A 16,993-nucleotide genomic window follows, 5' to 3' on the forward strand; every position below is an offset into this window, starting at 1 on the left:
GGCCTGACTAAAACACTGTCGTATTTGGGAAAAAAAAGAAAGAAAGAGAAAATAACGAATTGGGCCTGACTAAAACAATAATGGGCCAAGAACAAGAAATTAAGAAATAGGAAGAACAAAAAAAAAAAAAAAACCCTAAAGGGCGCGTTTGGATCTGGATTTATGAAACAATGGACGAGAGATTTCTTGTTGAGATGATTTTTTTTACATGTAATCGAAGATTTTTGATCAAGCAGAGATAAATAAAAAAACCCTCTGCACATCAACAACAAGAGAAGAGAAGAGAAGATCGGAAGCTACAAATTTGACAAAGTCTTCCAATTCCGAACGCTTCCAAGACCATGTTTTTGGTGGTTTAATTTGCACAGAGAAAAAAGGATTGAACTTGTTTGCTCCAAGTGATGTGGACTAATGTTTTCAGAATTGTAAGCCCTTCTTTTTTTCTTCTTTCTTCCATTGTGTGGTTTCGAGAATTGACTTGTTCGTAATACTTCGATTGAATTTTTCTACCAGGGTGGTCTACATAACGTTTCGTGGTTTCAGTTTCTTCCCAGTGAAACTGAGCTGAATCCTGGCTCTGATAGAAGGTTAAAGCTTTTAGCTTTTTTTTTAATCAATGGGTAGTTTTTTTAGTTGTTACTTTAATGTGATGATAGTGTACTAATTATTATTCTGGAGATTTTTTTGTTCAGTTCAAGAGCTGAGCAAAACGATGTTGCAACGTATCTTGTGCTTTCCTCTCATCTTCGGTTGCAGAAGGAAGGGTTTCTTACCACTTGGACCAATTCTTTTGTTGGACCTTGGGATCCTTCTCAAGGTTTATACAACCCTGGTAAAAAGCTCACACTCTGCTTCTTCAATTTTTGTAACTTTATTATAGTTGTGTCTGACCATCCTTCCTCGCCGCTGCTCAGATGAAAAGATTAAGCTTTGGCTTTTTCTACCTGGGCGTCACTCATCAATAACTGATAAAGCTCAGGCTGCTGTCTCAAAGCTTAGAGGTATATTTTTTTCCGTATGATTTTATTACATCGTTTTTCTCCTCAATCTATTCATGATTATGACAGTTTAGTGCACATGTTTGTGGTGTATTGGTATACATGTCCTTACTTTTCTTTTTCTCTTGTTGAAAGTTGTTGCGTCAGGAATTTGGGTAGCACCTGGGGACTCTGAAGAGATATCAGTTGCCTTCTCACAATCTTTACGTAATTGCATTGAAAGGTTAATTTTTTTTTTAATGATCCCCTTCTGGCGTAATGGTTAGATTAAAGACTTAATGGATTGAAATATCATATTAATATGTTTGATATTGCGACAGAGCATTAACCGGACTTTCCTACATGAGATTTGGAGATGTGTTTTCAAAATTCAGCCCTCAAAGCGAAGAATATTTGAGGTATCTGCAACCTCTCTTTCCATCTAAGAGAGACCGTACATTATAATCGCTGAGTTTGTTTATTGACCTTTTACCTTAAAGCAAATATATCTTCTTTTTTTATCGTTTTTTTTTTCTTTGGCTTTTCAACCATATCTCATCCTATAGCTTTTATTCAATATGGGTCTGCGAGACCTTTGTTTCCTGAGTTTAATTCTTAAAATCGAAAGAAGTCTATGATTGGATCTGTGTCTCGTCTCCTGGCTAATGCTCCTTGGATATATATGCAGGAGGGGACAGCCTACTGTTGAATTCATCTTTGCTGCCACCGAAGAAGCAGTTTTTGTCCATGTCATTATATCTGCCAAGTCCGTAAAGCTTTTTGTTATATACGTTCCAAGTTATGGTTTAGTGCTTCTCATAGTTATTGTGAAACTAAACTATGATTTTTATGCTTGAAGGAATGTCCGGACACTTTCAAGTGGCGATGCTGAAAGACTGTTAAAGAGTTCCTTGAAAAACTCAAGTCATAAGCTTCCAGGTTAGTCATTTTTCTATCATCACTTGGAATGCTAAATTATCCTACTACCTAGGATAAATCAAAAGAAGTTGGGAACTAGTTCTAGATGTTAGTTGGCCTTTTCCTGCTTTGTACTGTTCTACTAGCGTATTAATGAGAGCATGGGACTTTTGAACTCAAGTTTCAGTGCATCCACTCCTAAAAGAAGCTAGTGCACTCTTGTACACTTCCTGACTTCTCTTAGCAAAGATTTAGCATCTCATTTTTTTTGCATGGCACAAGAGCGTACCTGTAATATTTTAAAGTATTACATATGATTCTTCGAAGCCAAAATTTTTGAGTTTAGATTCGAAATGATTTGTGCCTTCTTACACATGCTTCAAGAAAGATAAGAACTTTTTATTTGATAGAAACACTTCTCACAAGCTTATGTTATTCCCACCAGTGATTGTTTCTCCTCATGGTATGCGGGGCAGCCTCACTGGATTCTGTCCTAACGACCTTGTCAAGCAAGTCTACTTCAGGTGCAACTCATACCTTTGCCTTTCAGTGTCCAAGTCGACATTTTTGTGAAGTGCATAACTCTTTTTCTGATGATATAAGATATTTTTGTCACACAGTTCTGGAAACTTAAGGACTTCGAGTGGATATATTGGTCTCCCTTCTCATGTTGGTCGTGGGTCCCGTCTGATAAATGGGAATCATTCATACGTGGAAGTTACACTTGGTTGCTGCCAAAATAGAGATGACAACACAAGTCAAATGAATTCGACCTGTGCTGTTAACTTGCCCCATAATCAGTGTCCTGAACCTTCTGTTGGGAGTAAAGATCACCGGAAAGGACAACCAGATCCTTTATCAGTGTGTGAAAAAAAGTTCATATATCCAGCTGAGGCAGTGCTTGTGCCGATCTTACAGTCGTCATTTGCTAAGTTTTCTTTAAAAAGGTAAACCGACTAGGTGAGGAGGTTATTTAGAATTTGTTGACTACTTAACGGTAAGATCCAGATTGGGTTTTTGTTGAGTTTCATAAATGAATTCAGAAAATAGACTCTGTAGGGTCATAGTGAAAGGGTTTTTTAGGAATTGTTTCAGACCCATGTTAAGAAGACATAATACTTCTGATATTTCCTCAGCTTGGAGCTGATGCAAGGTGAAATCATACTTGCAGATTTTGGCTTCAAAATTGGATAGGCCCGTCACTGGCAGGCTCGTCGTTATATATGCACTGGTGAGTCTTTTTCTTTTATCTCGTCTACATTTTGAACATCGAAGGAAACTCGTTAACCAGAGAGGTCTATGGTTTGTAATCCTCATGATTTGAAGCTCCATAGGAGTGAATCTGTGGCATTTTGGAGTTTTGTTCCAATATTATGCTTAACGATTTTATTTTCCATTATAAAAGTCTGTTCATGATCCCTAAACATTTGAACTTTACTTCATGCAGGGCTGGTGATTTTGACTTCCTTGGAGCGTCTGGAAATAAGAGTGATGGGTTTTATGAAAAAAATGGTTACAATAGCAGTGGTAGTAGCCGTAATAGCAGCATTAGTTCAACAAGTAGCGCTTCTAGCGGAAGTGGCTGGAGGATGACTTCAAGAACTGGTGATCTTGACGCTGATGCAGATTCTTTGACGTGTAGGCAATCTGGTCTAACTTGTAATGATGATCGCTCAAAAATGGTATGACTTATATCTATGGAAAGGGTGGAGATTGCATTGTACTGATGAGGAAATTGAATTGTCGGTTGTAGCATGAACGTGCTTGTTACAATAGATCAACATCATATATTGTTTTCCTTACTATATATAATTTCATGTGCCTAAATAAATTTCTTTGCAGGGTTCAAAGCGGCCGCGAACAGGGATGGCAGAGTCTTCCGGTCAAGTAGGTACTGTCACTAATGCACCTATTCAAGAAGCAGATAAGTCAGGAGTTGATTACACTAAAACTAATAAGCTGCTGTTCCAGGCATTGAAAGTGATCAAATTGGTTGGGATTGGGATGATGTCGATGATGATGATGACAGAGAAGGTGGCATGGATATCAGGGCACTTCTTTCAGAGTTTGGAGACTTTGGTGACTTCTTTGAGAATGATGCATTGCCTTTCGGGGAGGTAATTCCTGTTTTCTGTTGTTATCTATCATAATAATCAAGAAACTATTATTTTCATTCCATATACTGGTGAACGAATTGCAGACCTTGCATAAGCTCCGAGATCTAGACTGTATCCCAGAGATGTTTGGGAGGAAGGGTTGTTTGCTTCCCTTTCCCCATTCCTGTCACAGCTCTTTTTGTCTTCGCTCATATTGCCTTTGGTGTTTAAACCTTATCTATCTAATTAATCACCTTATTTCTTATGTTTTTGTAGCCACCGGGAACTGCAGAGTCGCATGCGCTCATGATTCCTCCAGAATCTGCTGATGTAGGTTCCAGTCCAGTTGATATGATGGATGTATCAGACCAAATCGTATTGCCTGTTGGGTTTTCCTCTTTTGAGAGCTTTAATCCTGTTCCTCCTATCATAGATGAGTGCCTTATTAAAAGTCAAGATGTTCCCAACAGCAGTATCACCTCAGTTCCGTCAAATCAAATGTCAATCTCTTCTACTGGTGAGTTCGATCATTTGATGAAAGCAGAAGCTATGATGACCTTTGCCCCTGAGTATGGAGCTGTAGAAGCACCTATGAGCGAGATTTCCTCCACGTTTTTCAAAAGCCCATATCTTCCCAAATCTCATAAAGTGGAGAGTTCAAATTCAAGAACGAGTAATTATGTTTATGGAGCCACACCACCTGCCACTGATTCTGATGGAGCAGCTGATAAGATTTTGTACGGATCAAAAGCATGCATTGGTAACAACGATGGCAGAACTTTGTTTAGTTTGAAGAAGCATTACACTCAAGTGGAGGGTAGAAAGGACCAACTACCTACTGTTATGAGTGACAACAATAGTACAAAGGAGGGTGTCTCTCAATCAAAACATTCAAAACATAGTTCTGCTAATGCTGTTAAGATTGTGCAGGGAAAAAAGACTGATGGTATAACTGCTGTTGTTAGTACGTTATTATCTTCAAAGACCTTGTTGGCAACAGACGTAGGAAGCGTTATGTTCCAAGCTTTCATGTGTAGGATGCGGCACATAGCCACTTCTTCAAAGCTTAGTTCACCTGTTAGTCTGACTAGGCTTAGTGGAAACTTTTTTCTGAACCAGCTGCCAAATGAGCCTAGTACTCTCACAGACAACATATCTGCAAGGAATGAGATATATAAGAAAGATATACCTACCAGAATAGCTGGAGGTTTTGACGGAGGAATGTTAGATAGCCACATGAGTGCACCAGTTGGCGTATGGCGGACTGTTTCAGTCCCAAAAACAGCAAAACCTGCTAGTTCGCCAAATATTGAAGCAGGCTCATCCTTGCCCCATAGTTCATTTAGCGAAGACAGCTTGCTTTCTTATGGTCAAAGGCAGCCACTGCAGGAACTCCTAGATGGAATAGCGTTACTTGTACAACAAGCTACTTCTTTTGTTGATTTAGCTCTGGATTCAGATTGTGGAGATGGACCCTATGGCTGGCTTGCACTGGAAGAGTTGTGGAGACGGGAACTGTCATGTGGGCCCTCTGCTGGCCATGCAGGTTGTGGGGGGACTTTGGCTTCCTCCCATTCTCTGGACATTGCTGGTGTAAAGCTAGTTGATCCACTCTCAGCTGAGGTAAGCTTTAAAATGGTGTAAGATGCCAGGGAAATGAGGGTATCCAATATCTTTAACGTTCTTAATTGTTAGTTTGGGCTAGACTAATTAAGTAGTCACAGTTTTATCTTTAGAAGCTTTGAGCTTGATCATATTTCTCTTGCTTGTGCCTCTTGTCTTCTCTATGCGACTAGTTGTTAAATATTTAGTACACAATGATACTGTCTGTCAGTTTAAACCTGATTCTGGAGCTTTCTTTCTATTTCAGGTTTTTCCTTCATCTGTCATCACTTTACTGCAATCTGACATCAAAACAGCTCTGAAATCTGCATTTGGTCAGTCAGATGGTCCATTATCTGTTACAGATTGGTGCAAGGGCCGGAATCAATCAGGGGATGGAGGATCTATTTCTGAGGGATCTACTGCTGAGTCAGCCCTGACTGAAGGTAGAACGCGAATTCTGATTATTTCCCTGTCTCACACTGGCTTATCATCTCGTTAAACTCTACTGTTTCCACTGTGTTTTTTCTTTGATATCTAAGAGCAAATGGTGTCAACGTATCTCTGATGAATCTAATTCTAATAATTATCTTGGCAAACAAGCAGTGTCAATTGATGGCGGGAAAGGAGAAGAGACGACTCAGAGCCAAGACATATACAGTTCAGATTTACTCCGACCAACACTTTTTGTTCTTCCATCACCTTCTATACTTGTCGGGTATGTATGCAGTTATGCAGATGTCCGTCTGTTCTATTAGCAGTGTTCTTTAGATAGAATTTGGTCTTGATCAAGATGCCCTTGTAATGGGGTTATTTCCTGAAGTATTATAATGTCCTTTTGTTAGGATATCTTAAATCATTTTTACATACTACATTTCTGGTGATTTAAATATCTCGATACGTATGCATCTTTTCCCTGTGACAGGTACCAAGATGACTGGCTTAAGATATCGACAAACTCCTTGCCACATTGGGAAAAGGCCCCTTTTGAGCCATATGCTCTGCCAAAAAATGTGAGTTTTCAAGGAATTCATCTGAAAGATATTATTTGTCTTCTTGCAAATTAGGCCAGTTAATAATCTTCTCCATCGAAAGTTAACCGTGGGAGTCATTTGTTTCCTTTCGCAGATTAACTATACTGTTGTATGCCCGGATATTGACCCTCTAACCTGTGCTGCTGCTGATTTTTTCCAGCAACTTGGAACTGGTGAGTCGACGAGTTTATCAATTGTGAAAGAGGTTTTGCTCAAACATGATAGGAATTAGTTTCTGATAAAAAATGTTTCTAGAGGAACAAGAGTTCTGACATTTTCTCATCATTTCTTTTGATTTATTTTTTATTGCATAGTTTATGAGACGTGTAGACTGGGAACCCATTTGCCACAGAGCCTGGGAAATCAAATGGAAACAGACGCTGGAAGATTATCCTCATCTGGATTTGTTCTGCTTGATTGCCCTCAATCGATGAAGATTGAAAGCAATAACACATCGCTTCTGGGATCTCTCAGCGATTATTTTCTGTCTTTGTCGAATGGGTGGAATGTGAGTAGCTATCTGAAGTCTTTATCAAAAGCGTTGAAAGGCCTAAAGCTTGCGTCTTACCTTTACACAAACCAGAAAGAAGGATCAGGGAGTCCTTGTATGGTAAGTATAAGTTGAGAAATACATATGTTAACTGAGATTAGTATTCTTCTACCAAGTGTAGCTGTTGATACTTGTTGCCTTCTATTTCTTATAGGTAGTGTACATAGTATGTCCATTTCCTGACCCTTCAGCAGTTTTAAGGACGATTGTTGAATCGTCTATAGCACTTGGATCAGTAATACAGTCAGATAGAGACAGGAGATCGATACTTAACAGTCAGGTTGCAAGGGCGTTTGGTAGTTCTGCTGCTGTTGACGAAACATCAATATCTCACATTCCAGTGCTTTCAGGGTTTAATGTCCCCAAATTAGTTCTACAAGTGGTGTCTGTTGATTCTATTTTCCGTATAACAAGTCCAAGCTTTAATGAGCTTGTCATTCTCAAGGATACTGCTTTTTCTGTCTACAATAAAGCTCGGAGAATTTCACGAGGAGTGCCTAATGATGCATTTCTGTCATCATCTTTATCCAGCAGATCCTCTTCAGCGTTGACACCAATGAGCTCTATTTCAGGAATCTGGAAAGACTGTGTTGGTTCTCGAATGACAGGTTCTACACATCCTAGAGATGGTGAAATGGATGTTAGCTTGAGAACGGGTGGTTGGGATACTTCCTGGCAAATACCAAGATCTGGAGGATTAAGCTGCGATCCAAACAGAAATGGGGATTTTTACCTAAATGATGAAATTTTCTATTTATTTGAACCACTTTTCATTCTTTCTGAGCCTGGTTCTGTGGAGCGTGGAGTTTCACCTACTTTTGGCGGCTTGGGATCTGAGTCTTCAAAGCCAATACCTGAAGATGGTGGCAGAGGTTCTGGACCTGGCTTGAATTCAATGGAAGGTATAACATCGGGATCAAGCTCCCAGGGTGATGCATCCCAGCTTGAAGGAAAGGCTATTCCAAGTTTACATTGCTGCTACGGTTGGACGGAGGACTGGAGATGGCTTGTAAGCATCTGGACGGATGCCAGGGGTGAATTACTTGACACACATATATTTCCCTTTGGTGGAATTAGCAGTAGACAGGATACGAAAGGGCTGCAGTGTCTTTTTGTTCAAGTTCTGCAGCAGGGATGTCAAATACTACAGGCGTGTTCCTCCCCTGACAATGGATCTTATAAACCCAGGGATTTTGTCATTACACGCATTGGGAATTTTTTCGAGCTTGAATACCTAGGTAAATTGTTTTCTTTTATACCTCTCTTTGACCCTTCCATTCTGTTCTTAATCTGATATTTCATCCCTCTCTTATTTCAATTGCGCCTGGGAATAGAATTCTCTAGTATTGTATGGTACATAACCCTGGTATTTTTTGTCTTGCTACTGATATAACAGAGTGGCAAAAGGCAATTTATTCAGCTGGAGGTCCTGAGATTAAAAAGTGGCCTATTCAACTTCGACGTTCTGCGCCTTCTGGAATAGCCTCCAATAGCAACGGATCTTCCTTGCAACAGCAGGATCTGAGTCTGATTCAAGAGAGAGCCTCATCAACTAGCACACTCTACAGCTCTCATTCAAAACCATCGACCTTTGTGAAAGGCAGTATGGGGCAATCTGCTGGAAGAAAGCAGATAATGGGTGGGCAAACCATTTCTGGTACTCCAAGGGGATTGTTTCAGTGGGTTCACAGCATCAGTTTTGCTTCTATTTCACTTGATCATTCTCTACATTTTGTTCTTCCAGCTGAGTTGGTTTCTGCTGGTCAGTTTTTTTATTTGTTCATCTCATTTCTATATGTATATATATATTTTAAATTTTCATAAGATATGGAGCAAGATACTGACTTGCATAGTTATTTGCACAATTATGCAGGAGGTGGCCAGAGCAGTACTGGTATGAGTTCAGTTAATTACATTGAAGGTTTCACTCCTGTCAAATCTATTGGGTCTACTGCTTTCTCTTACATGATGATACCATCACCCAACATGCGCTTTCTTCACCCAAGTCCTCTCCAGCTTCCTACATGTTTAACTGCCGAGTCACCTCCACTTGCTCACCTCCTTCACAGCAAAGGATGTGCGATCCCCTTGTCTACCGGATTTGTTGTTTCAAAAGCTGTGCCTTCCATGAGAAAAGACTCGAGAATTAACGTGAAAGAAGAATGGCCATCAGTTCTTTCTGTAAGTCTCGTAGACTATTATGGTGGTTACGACCATGCTCATGACAAAATTCTTCAAGGAATCATGAAGCAGGGAGGAGGGACCAAAGAAACTAGAGATTTTGAGGTTGAAAGCCATCTTATCCTCGAGTCAATTGCGGCAGAACTCCATGCTCTATCATGGATGACTGTTAGTCCAGCATATCTGGACAGGCGTACGGCCTTGCCATTTCACTGTGATATGGTTCTGAGATTGAGACGTCTGCTTCATTTTGCGGACAAAGAACTCTCCAGGCTACCGGATAAGTCAAGGGTTTAAAACATTGGTTGAGCATGCAGATCACTAAAATTCTCTATCAGAAGATGAGACCAACCTTTCTGTGAACTTCATCCTGCACCTCCTGAGTAGTCTTGTCATATTTAAGGCACATAGGTTTCTCGGGCTAGTTCACCAGTGCTATATGTTATAATAAGTAGGAAGAAATGTTGTAGATGTAGTAGATGTAGTCCCGGTTTTGATTTGGTGCTTATGAAATCTGTAAAAATTAGCATTTACGGCTTGCTCTACTGGTTCTGATTCACTTAAATGCATAGGTTAGTTTCTTTATAACCCCCTTGTATTTGTAATTCAACATTATTTATCATTCCACTGTAAATTTAGCAAGATATGGGTTTCTGAGGGCAGGCTTATTTTCTTGTAAAATTCTTGTACCTTATGCTGAACATCATGGTTCTCACTTGATCAGTCATAATGGATCCTTACTGTTGTATGAGTCGTGCAGCTGTAAATTTAGCAAGATATTCATATGGGTTTCTTAGGGCAGGCTTATTTTCTTGTAAAATTCTTGTACCTTAAGACTGAACTCATCATGCTTCTCTCTTGATCAGTCGTAATGGATCCTGACTGTTGTATGAGTCGTGCAGCTTAAATTTTTGACAATAGACTCAGATTCTCAGTCTCTCTTCGTCTGCCTCAGGACCATCTTAATGCAATCTGTTGTCCGCCGTACAGATTGCAACTTCCTCAGGTGTTGCTCCCGAATCTTTTCTGGTAAGCTACTTATCTCTTGATTTTGCTTTAAAAGTACTGGTATAAACATTGTGTCTTTATCCATTGAACTTGTGATTCTCAGGACACATGAGAAGAGATGGACAGGAAAGTGGCGGCCATTTACAAACGCGTTTCTTCTCTCGTTCCAGAACTTAAATGCCATGGTATTGTCTCATTCTTGCTGCCGGCCACTGTTCTTCTAACATGGCTTTAACAGATGTCTGATTTGTCCCACATACCCAATCTTACCCTTTAGTTATATTCTGTTATACATACATATATGAGTAAGGCCTGATTATGTGAGAAAAAGTAGGTTGAAGCTTATTGGGTTTGTGGTTTTGGACTTTGGTATGAAAAAGTTGTCTATGAATGTTTTAACCCTAGTTTTAACACTTGATGTCGAGGAAGATGACTTCACATTTTACATGTTTTGTTATTGGAACTAGCCCACAATCAAATGCGTTGACACTAAGGATATATTACCTGTTAGGTATTGGCACTCATATTTGTGATTTAGATTATGTTTTAACTCTCATAACAATTTCACGTAGCATTGATCAGCTTTCAACATTAGCTTAGATTATCTTTATTTTTTCCATTACGATAAGAAAAGAGAATGTTTAATCTGGTTTCTATCTTGTGTTCCATATTCCTATGATTTATTGCAATTTCATGTGATATCATTTATTGTGGGGGTCATCCACTTACCTTTTTTTCTGTGGTGAGTCACATGGGAGCTTATGTTGTTGCCTTGAGGCATCATAACAACATCATGATAGTTGCCCCCACACAACCATCCAAATACAGCTCATCACACTATTGATTTCACCGACCCTTGGACAATTCCAAGGTATCCTCACTCATTGATCTTTGTGTGAACCCAAATCACTTATTTCGGATATTTTGTAACACTTAACATGGATGTTGTGGATTAATCAAAGATAACATCGGCCATAATCAGAGTGTAATAAGATAAACGAACTCATAAACAATCTGTGATAACTGATAATACACATAGATATACAAGCACATAGAGAAACAGATGGTTAACATTAAAGATACAACATTCTAAACAAGAGAACCAAATCACACAAACTCATTAACAAATACAATTAAAATAATTGGAAGGAAAAAAAAAAGAATGATCAAAAGATGAAACCAGATGCCAATGCAACAACAGATGCAAACAGTGCTGGTACAAACATAGCAGCATCAGAAGTTGGGCTTGGAGCCGGAGCTTCCACGGTGGCGGCTGCCGCAGCTGAAAAAGCCACCGCAACAACCATAACAAACACCATCATCTTCATCTTCATTGCCTCCATTACTTCTCTCTTTGATGTTTGAATAAGAATTTGTAAGAGAAAAGATTTTGTTATTCTTGTTTGGGTTGTGTGTATGATAATATAGCTGTGGGGATGGTATGGCCTATTTATATAACAATTGTATGAGATTTTACAGCTGGCAAATTGGCTGTCTCTTGGCCCAAACCACATTCTTCTCTTTCTCAACCACTGTCCTTTTTTTCTTTCCAACCTCACAATAATATATATTAATAAACTTTTTTTTTACTAATATTTGTTATGATTGTTATAAATTTTGTATATGTGTCTTCACATGAGTAGTTGGAAGGATAAGAAGTAACATCTAGTTTTATTAGTGTATTTTTAAAAAAGTTTATATTCTTCTTATTTTAGATATTAGCTATTACTTAGTACTAGTAATAACCAAACTCTATATGAGATTTAGATAAATTAAGTAATAATAAAATTAATACTCTATAAATATAAATTTGATAATTTATCCAATCTAAATTATAAACTAATAAAATATGTTAGTCTCAACATTATTAATTCAAAAGGATTTGTGTTCACAAATAGCTAAGCATTGGATTTTTCTCTTCCATAAACACATTTTTATTGACCAAACATTTTTTTATTTGCATAATTATCTTCATCAAAAGAATTTCTAAAATATCTTCCTATATCTATATTACTATATATCTTATTATTATATTATATAAAGTTTGGTTTTCAAAGTTAGTAACTCACGTGATCGTGACACATGTCAATTTTAACGATTAGAGATTTTGACATGTGTTATAAAAAAACTTTGTTTCACCAAATTTTAAACTTAAACAGATAATTGTAAGAAAATAGAACATTTAAACAATTTTGATAAATATAAAATTCTTATATGTATATAAAAAGATAATACTAATCCTAATTTTAAATTACTAATTCTATAAGAAAAAAAAAGAATTAAGGAATTTATACAATTAATTTATATAATACCATAAATAATAAAATTATAGTATCAATTATTAATCATAAAAGAAAAAAGACTTTAGATATTCACCATTATATAAACAAAGAAATTGTTGTTATAGTTTTTTCAAATACACCACCATTAAATTTTGTTATATTATTAAAGCTATGTGCAAATTTATGAACTAAATTAATTAGAATTTCTCTCTTTTTTCTTTATGTTTGTCAAAATTTAACTATGAGATCAAACTTTAAATATATATATATATATATATATATATATATATATATGTTTACGTAAATTAGAGCATATATTACATATTATGCACATATATATATATTTTTTCTTGGAAGTAAATTTACCTTTAATTTCTTAAAAATTTGAGGAAAATTAATAAACGTCTCTGAATTTTTGATATTGTTACTTTTTCAATTATGAGATAATATTAGTATTCAATTTTTTGTTTGAGAATTATGTTTTACTAATTTTTAATATTAAGTAATATATAACTTTGATACAAATACACATATTTTTTTAATTTGAAAATTGTAAATGCTATTTATTGTGATTTAGTACATAGAATTAAAATCTAATTTTATTATGATGTAATAATATATAGTAAAGTTGTATTGCAAAATGGAGTGCGTAAACTATAAATACGGTTTAAAATATATATATATTTATAATATAACTTAAAATTTTACATATTTTTCTTATATTTGCATTAATACGCGGGCCTAATCTAGTATATATATAAGTAACATATCACTTTATTTATTTGATGTTTCTGGATTGTGTTAAAGGGTCAATTAGCCGTTTTAGTGTTTCCTTGAAATTAGAAAGGTTAATCACAACGTTCACACCAAACTATGAAAATGACCAACTACCCCATTACAAAAGAAAACAATTACATATGTGTAATTAGTTTTCTTCCTTTAATCATAACAATATTTCAGTAGCATGCTTTTAGAAAATCATATACTGAGGACCAAAGAAAAAGATAACAAGATAAAATAGCTGGAAAAGCTTACTAATACCAAACCATACAGTTATCCATAATCATATGCATGAGGCTGGACTGCTTTTGTGGACCCGTAAACCATAACCTACGAAGCCTTTTTTATTGTTATTTAATTGTTTTCTAATTTTGAATTTAAAATTATTTCGTTTTGGTTTCATAAGTATTCACAAACTACATATAAATCTCCAACCGGTTTTGCTTTTTAAGGAATTAGAACTAACCTTTCAGGTTATAAATCAACAACTATTTTAGACGAGAGAGTGTTTCGTTTACCAAAGACAATTACATCTAAGCTTACTAGTGCGGTGGCAAATTTTTGGTGGAGTACTAATGGTCAGTCAGGGGGAATGCATTGGCTTGCCTGGGAAAAATTATGTGTAAGGAAACAGTTGGGTGGCCTAGGTTTCAGGAATGTGGATGACTTTAATCCGGCATTACTGGCTAAGCAGTTATGGCGTCTCATAGACGCTCCAGAATCGCTGTTTGCTAGGGTTTTTAAAAGTCGGTATTATCGGAATACGAATCCTTTGGATCCGATAAGGTCATACTCTCCCTCCTATGGATGGAGGAGTATATGTTCTGCTCGCTCTCTGGTAAATAAAGGGCTTATTAAACGGGTTGGCTCTGGGAACACCATTTCTATATGGTCTGATCCTTGGGTACCAGCTCAATTCCCGAGACCAGCTGTCAGTAAGGGTCCGTTAAAGGATCCTTATCTTCAAATGAATCATTTAATTGATAGACAAACTAATACTTGGCGTATGGATATGCTTAATGAGCATTTTGATCCACTTGATGTTGCATTGATAAGGGCTATACCATTGGGTGGTAACCAAAAGGATGATCCTTTCGGTTGGCATTTCACAAAAATAGGAAAGTACACAGTCAAATCAGGCTATCACACTACACGTCATGGTGTGGTTCGGACTTTTGCAGCCACTGGTTCAGGCCCGGACATTACCCCTCTACTCGCTAGTGTGTGGAGGGCCCGTTGCCCACCCAAGATTCAACATTTTATGTGGCAGGTTTTATCTGGTTGTATTTCGGTTTCGGCAAATTTGGGACGACGCGGTATTGCTTGTGATTTACGGTGTGTACGATGTGGTGCGGACATGGAGACTATTAATCATGCCATCTCTGTGTGTCCTCCGGCCCGCCAGGTTTGGGCCCTAGCACATGTACCGGTGGGACCAATTTCCTTCCCGACAGAATCTGTGTATGCGAATGTAGATCATTTTTTAGGGAAACAGAAGCCTGGGGTTCATGTTGCGGCTTTCCCATGGCTTATGTGGTTTATTTGGAAAGCAAGGAATGCACGTATTTTTGACAATATTGTCGATCGGCCGGAGGATATTGTAAAGGTAGCAGAGGGAGAAGCTGCAGCGTGGCAGCAGGCTCAGGAAGAGGACGCTCCACTGCCAACTATTCCAGTAGTTTCGGGGATACCAGTTAGGGTGGCTACTGCTTCACTCCCTTCGGTTTTTTCGGGATACCAATGCTTCACTGATGGATCTTGGAAAGTAGGGGATTTGTACGCAGGTGCTGGATGGTGTTGTACCTCGGCCCAGACAGCGTTGCCGTTCTTGGGAGCAAAGAATTTCCGGCTGAGTCTATCTCCATTACATGCTGAAGTGGAAGCTTTCCTTTGGGCGATGCGCTGCATGATCGGCCATGACTTCAGAGACGTGGCTTTCTATACCGACTGCTCAGACTTGGTGAAGATGGTGTCTTCCCCTTCCGACTGGCCAGCGTTCTCGGCGTATCTTGACGATATCAAGACCGATAGGGAAGAATTTTCTTCTTTCTCTTTATCTTTAATATCTAGAAATGCTAATGTAAGGGCGGATTCTTTGGCACGCCAAGCGCGTACATCTCCGCACCAAGTTTTGTTTGTAAACGATTTTCCTACCAATTGGCTCGTTTGAGCTGATATTTTGTTGACAAAAAAAAAAAAAAAAAAAAAAAGACGAGAGAGTGAGATTTAAATTTTCTTACGTTAACTTAAAAGCAATATAAAAAGTTCAAAGTTTTCCGACCAAAGCATAGTAATGAGTTCCAAGTTGGAACATTTTTACTTTGAAATCTAGTCGACCGTTGGTGGGATTCAAATGTTCCAAAAACTGATTTTAAAAGTTAATACTTTATTTTGCATCCTTTTAACTGTTTGCTAGGGAATCATAGAGAAAGACATATAACCTTTTTATTTATTTATTTACACATAACCATTTTGAAAGAATAATTATTGTAAGATAAATAGATGTGAATGACCTCCAAAAATAAAAATAAACATAAAGCCGTTTGGGATTTCAGAAATAATGCATAGAGCCACAACTACATTCAAGAAAAGGTTGTGGTAAGTTTCAAGTTATTTTAAACTCACTCATGTTAAGAGTTTATGTTTCTTTTTGTCTGCATTATTTTATTTGGAAAAAGAACTACGATTTTTTTTATATACATTTATAAGCTTACAAAGAATACTATCAAGCTGCTATTTTGCTAAGAGTCTAATTTATAATATTTCTAGACACAATTTACAAATGTCAAGGTTAGACTTAGACATATGCGAAGGATTTACATTTGTCGGTCTCAAATTAAACTATTTGAAACTCATTGGGCTTGATTGCAAGCTAACAGCCCATATCATATTTATAACTTAGCTTGACCAGAAATTTTGTAGCAATAGATTTAAGAGAAAATTGAACAATTTTCCCCTGGATTTAATTGTTTTTCAAAATCTTATTTTAAAATTCTCTTTACATTTTCAAAAATTTGTAAAGTAAATTTTTAATTTTTATTGTAATTTTTTGAAAAAAGGTGAATAACAAAAAGCTCATCCCTATTACTCATTTGGTTAAAATTGTAAACTTACACAAGAAAATGTTAGTTTCTCAACTTTATATTTTAGGGACAAAAAAGAAAAAAAATAATTGCTTAAAAGTTTTCTGTCCAATTTTCCCTAGATTTAATTGCTTGAAAATTTTCTTTCCAATTGTCCAATACAAATACATATATGTACACAAAATATAATTTGGACATATACCATATAAGATTAATGTAAAAATCAAACCACATGTGGTATATGAATTATGACATAGTATAAGTAAATACACATATATCAAAAATTAATATAAAACCCTACAAAAAGAAAAACCTGACTTCTTAGTCTAGAAACAAAATATATTTATATTTATTGTGACATATGATATACTCTCTCCGTTTGATAATATAAAATGTTATAGAAAAATATTTTTGTTTCATGTGATAAGATGTTTTATGATTATTTTTATTATGTAGTTTTTATGTTTCATTTGATTATTTAT

At 36.8% G+C, this 16,993-nt stretch overlaps 2 protein-coding genes across 3 annotated transcripts; one reads left to right on the forward strand and one right to left on the reverse strand.

The window, feature by feature from the left end:
- The first annotated feature begins 131 nt into the window (after positions 1-131).
- LOC104758813 (mediator of RNA polymerase II transcription subunit 13) lies at positions 132-10,039 on the forward strand. Of its 2 annotated transcripts, none has more exons than XM_087494454.1 (23): positions 132-425; positions 514-587; positions 693-832; positions 915-1,001; positions 1,134-1,221; positions 1,319-1,396; positions 1,666-1,743; positions 1,837-1,916; positions 2,341-2,419; positions 2,516-2,842; positions 3,067-3,126; positions 3,343-3,577; positions 3,738-3,786; positions 3,867-4,012; positions 4,268-5,614; positions 5,862-6,039; positions 6,200-6,311; positions 6,519-6,606; positions 6,722-6,800; positions 6,942-7,237; positions 7,332-8,415; positions 8,574-8,939; positions 9,051-10,039. In XM_087494454.1, the coding sequence occupies exons 1-23, from the start codon at positions 402-404 to the stop codon at positions 9,653-9,655; spliced, it is 5,700 nt and encodes a 1,899-aa protein (XP_087350580.1). In that variant the 5' UTR covers positions 132-401; the 3' UTR covers positions 9,656-10,039. The 2 variants fall into 2 exon arrangements, with proteins under 2 accessions (XP_087350580.1, XP_087350581.1); XM_087494455.1 differs by having other exon boundaries at positions 141-425; positions 3,738-3,782.
- A 1,316-nt stretch (positions 10,040-11,355) lies between these two features.
- LOC109128902 (arabinogalactan protein 21) lies at positions 11,356-11,922 on the reverse strand. Its single transcript, XM_019236122.2, has one exon. The coding sequence runs from the start codon at positions 11,878-11,880 to the stop codon at positions 11,533-11,535; it is 348 nt and encodes a 115-aa protein (XP_019091667.2). The 5' UTR covers positions 11,881-11,922; the 3' UTR covers positions 11,356-11,532.
- Between the last annotated feature and the right edge of the window lie 5,071 nt (positions 11,923-16,993).

This window comes from Camelina sativa, chromosome 17, assembly GCF_030686135.1.
Source record: "Camelina sativa cultivar CO46 ecotype springtype chromosome 17, ASM3068613v1".
Classification (NCBI taxonomy): Eukaryota; Viridiplantae; Streptophyta; class Magnoliopsida; order Brassicales; family Brassicaceae; genus Camelina; species Camelina sativa.

Excerpts from the sequence above, each read along its gene's own strand:
- LOC104758813 (XM_087494454.1), top strand. The coding sequence starts at position 402 with ATGTGGACTAATGTTTTCAGAATT. Across the intron at positions 1,002-1,133 it reads TGCTGTCTCAAAGCTTAGAG|TTGTTGCGTCAGGAATTTGG; the intron begins GTATATTTTTTT and ends TCTTGTTGAAAG. Across the intron at positions 2,843-3,066 it reads GCTAAGTTTTCTTTAAAAAG|ATTTTGGCTTCAAAATTGGA; the intron begins GTAAACCGACTA and ends TCATACTTGCAG.
- LOC109128902 (XM_019236122.2), bottom strand. The coding sequence starts at position 11,880 with ATGTGGTTTGGGCCAAGAGACAGCCAATTTGCCAGCTGTAAAATCTCA.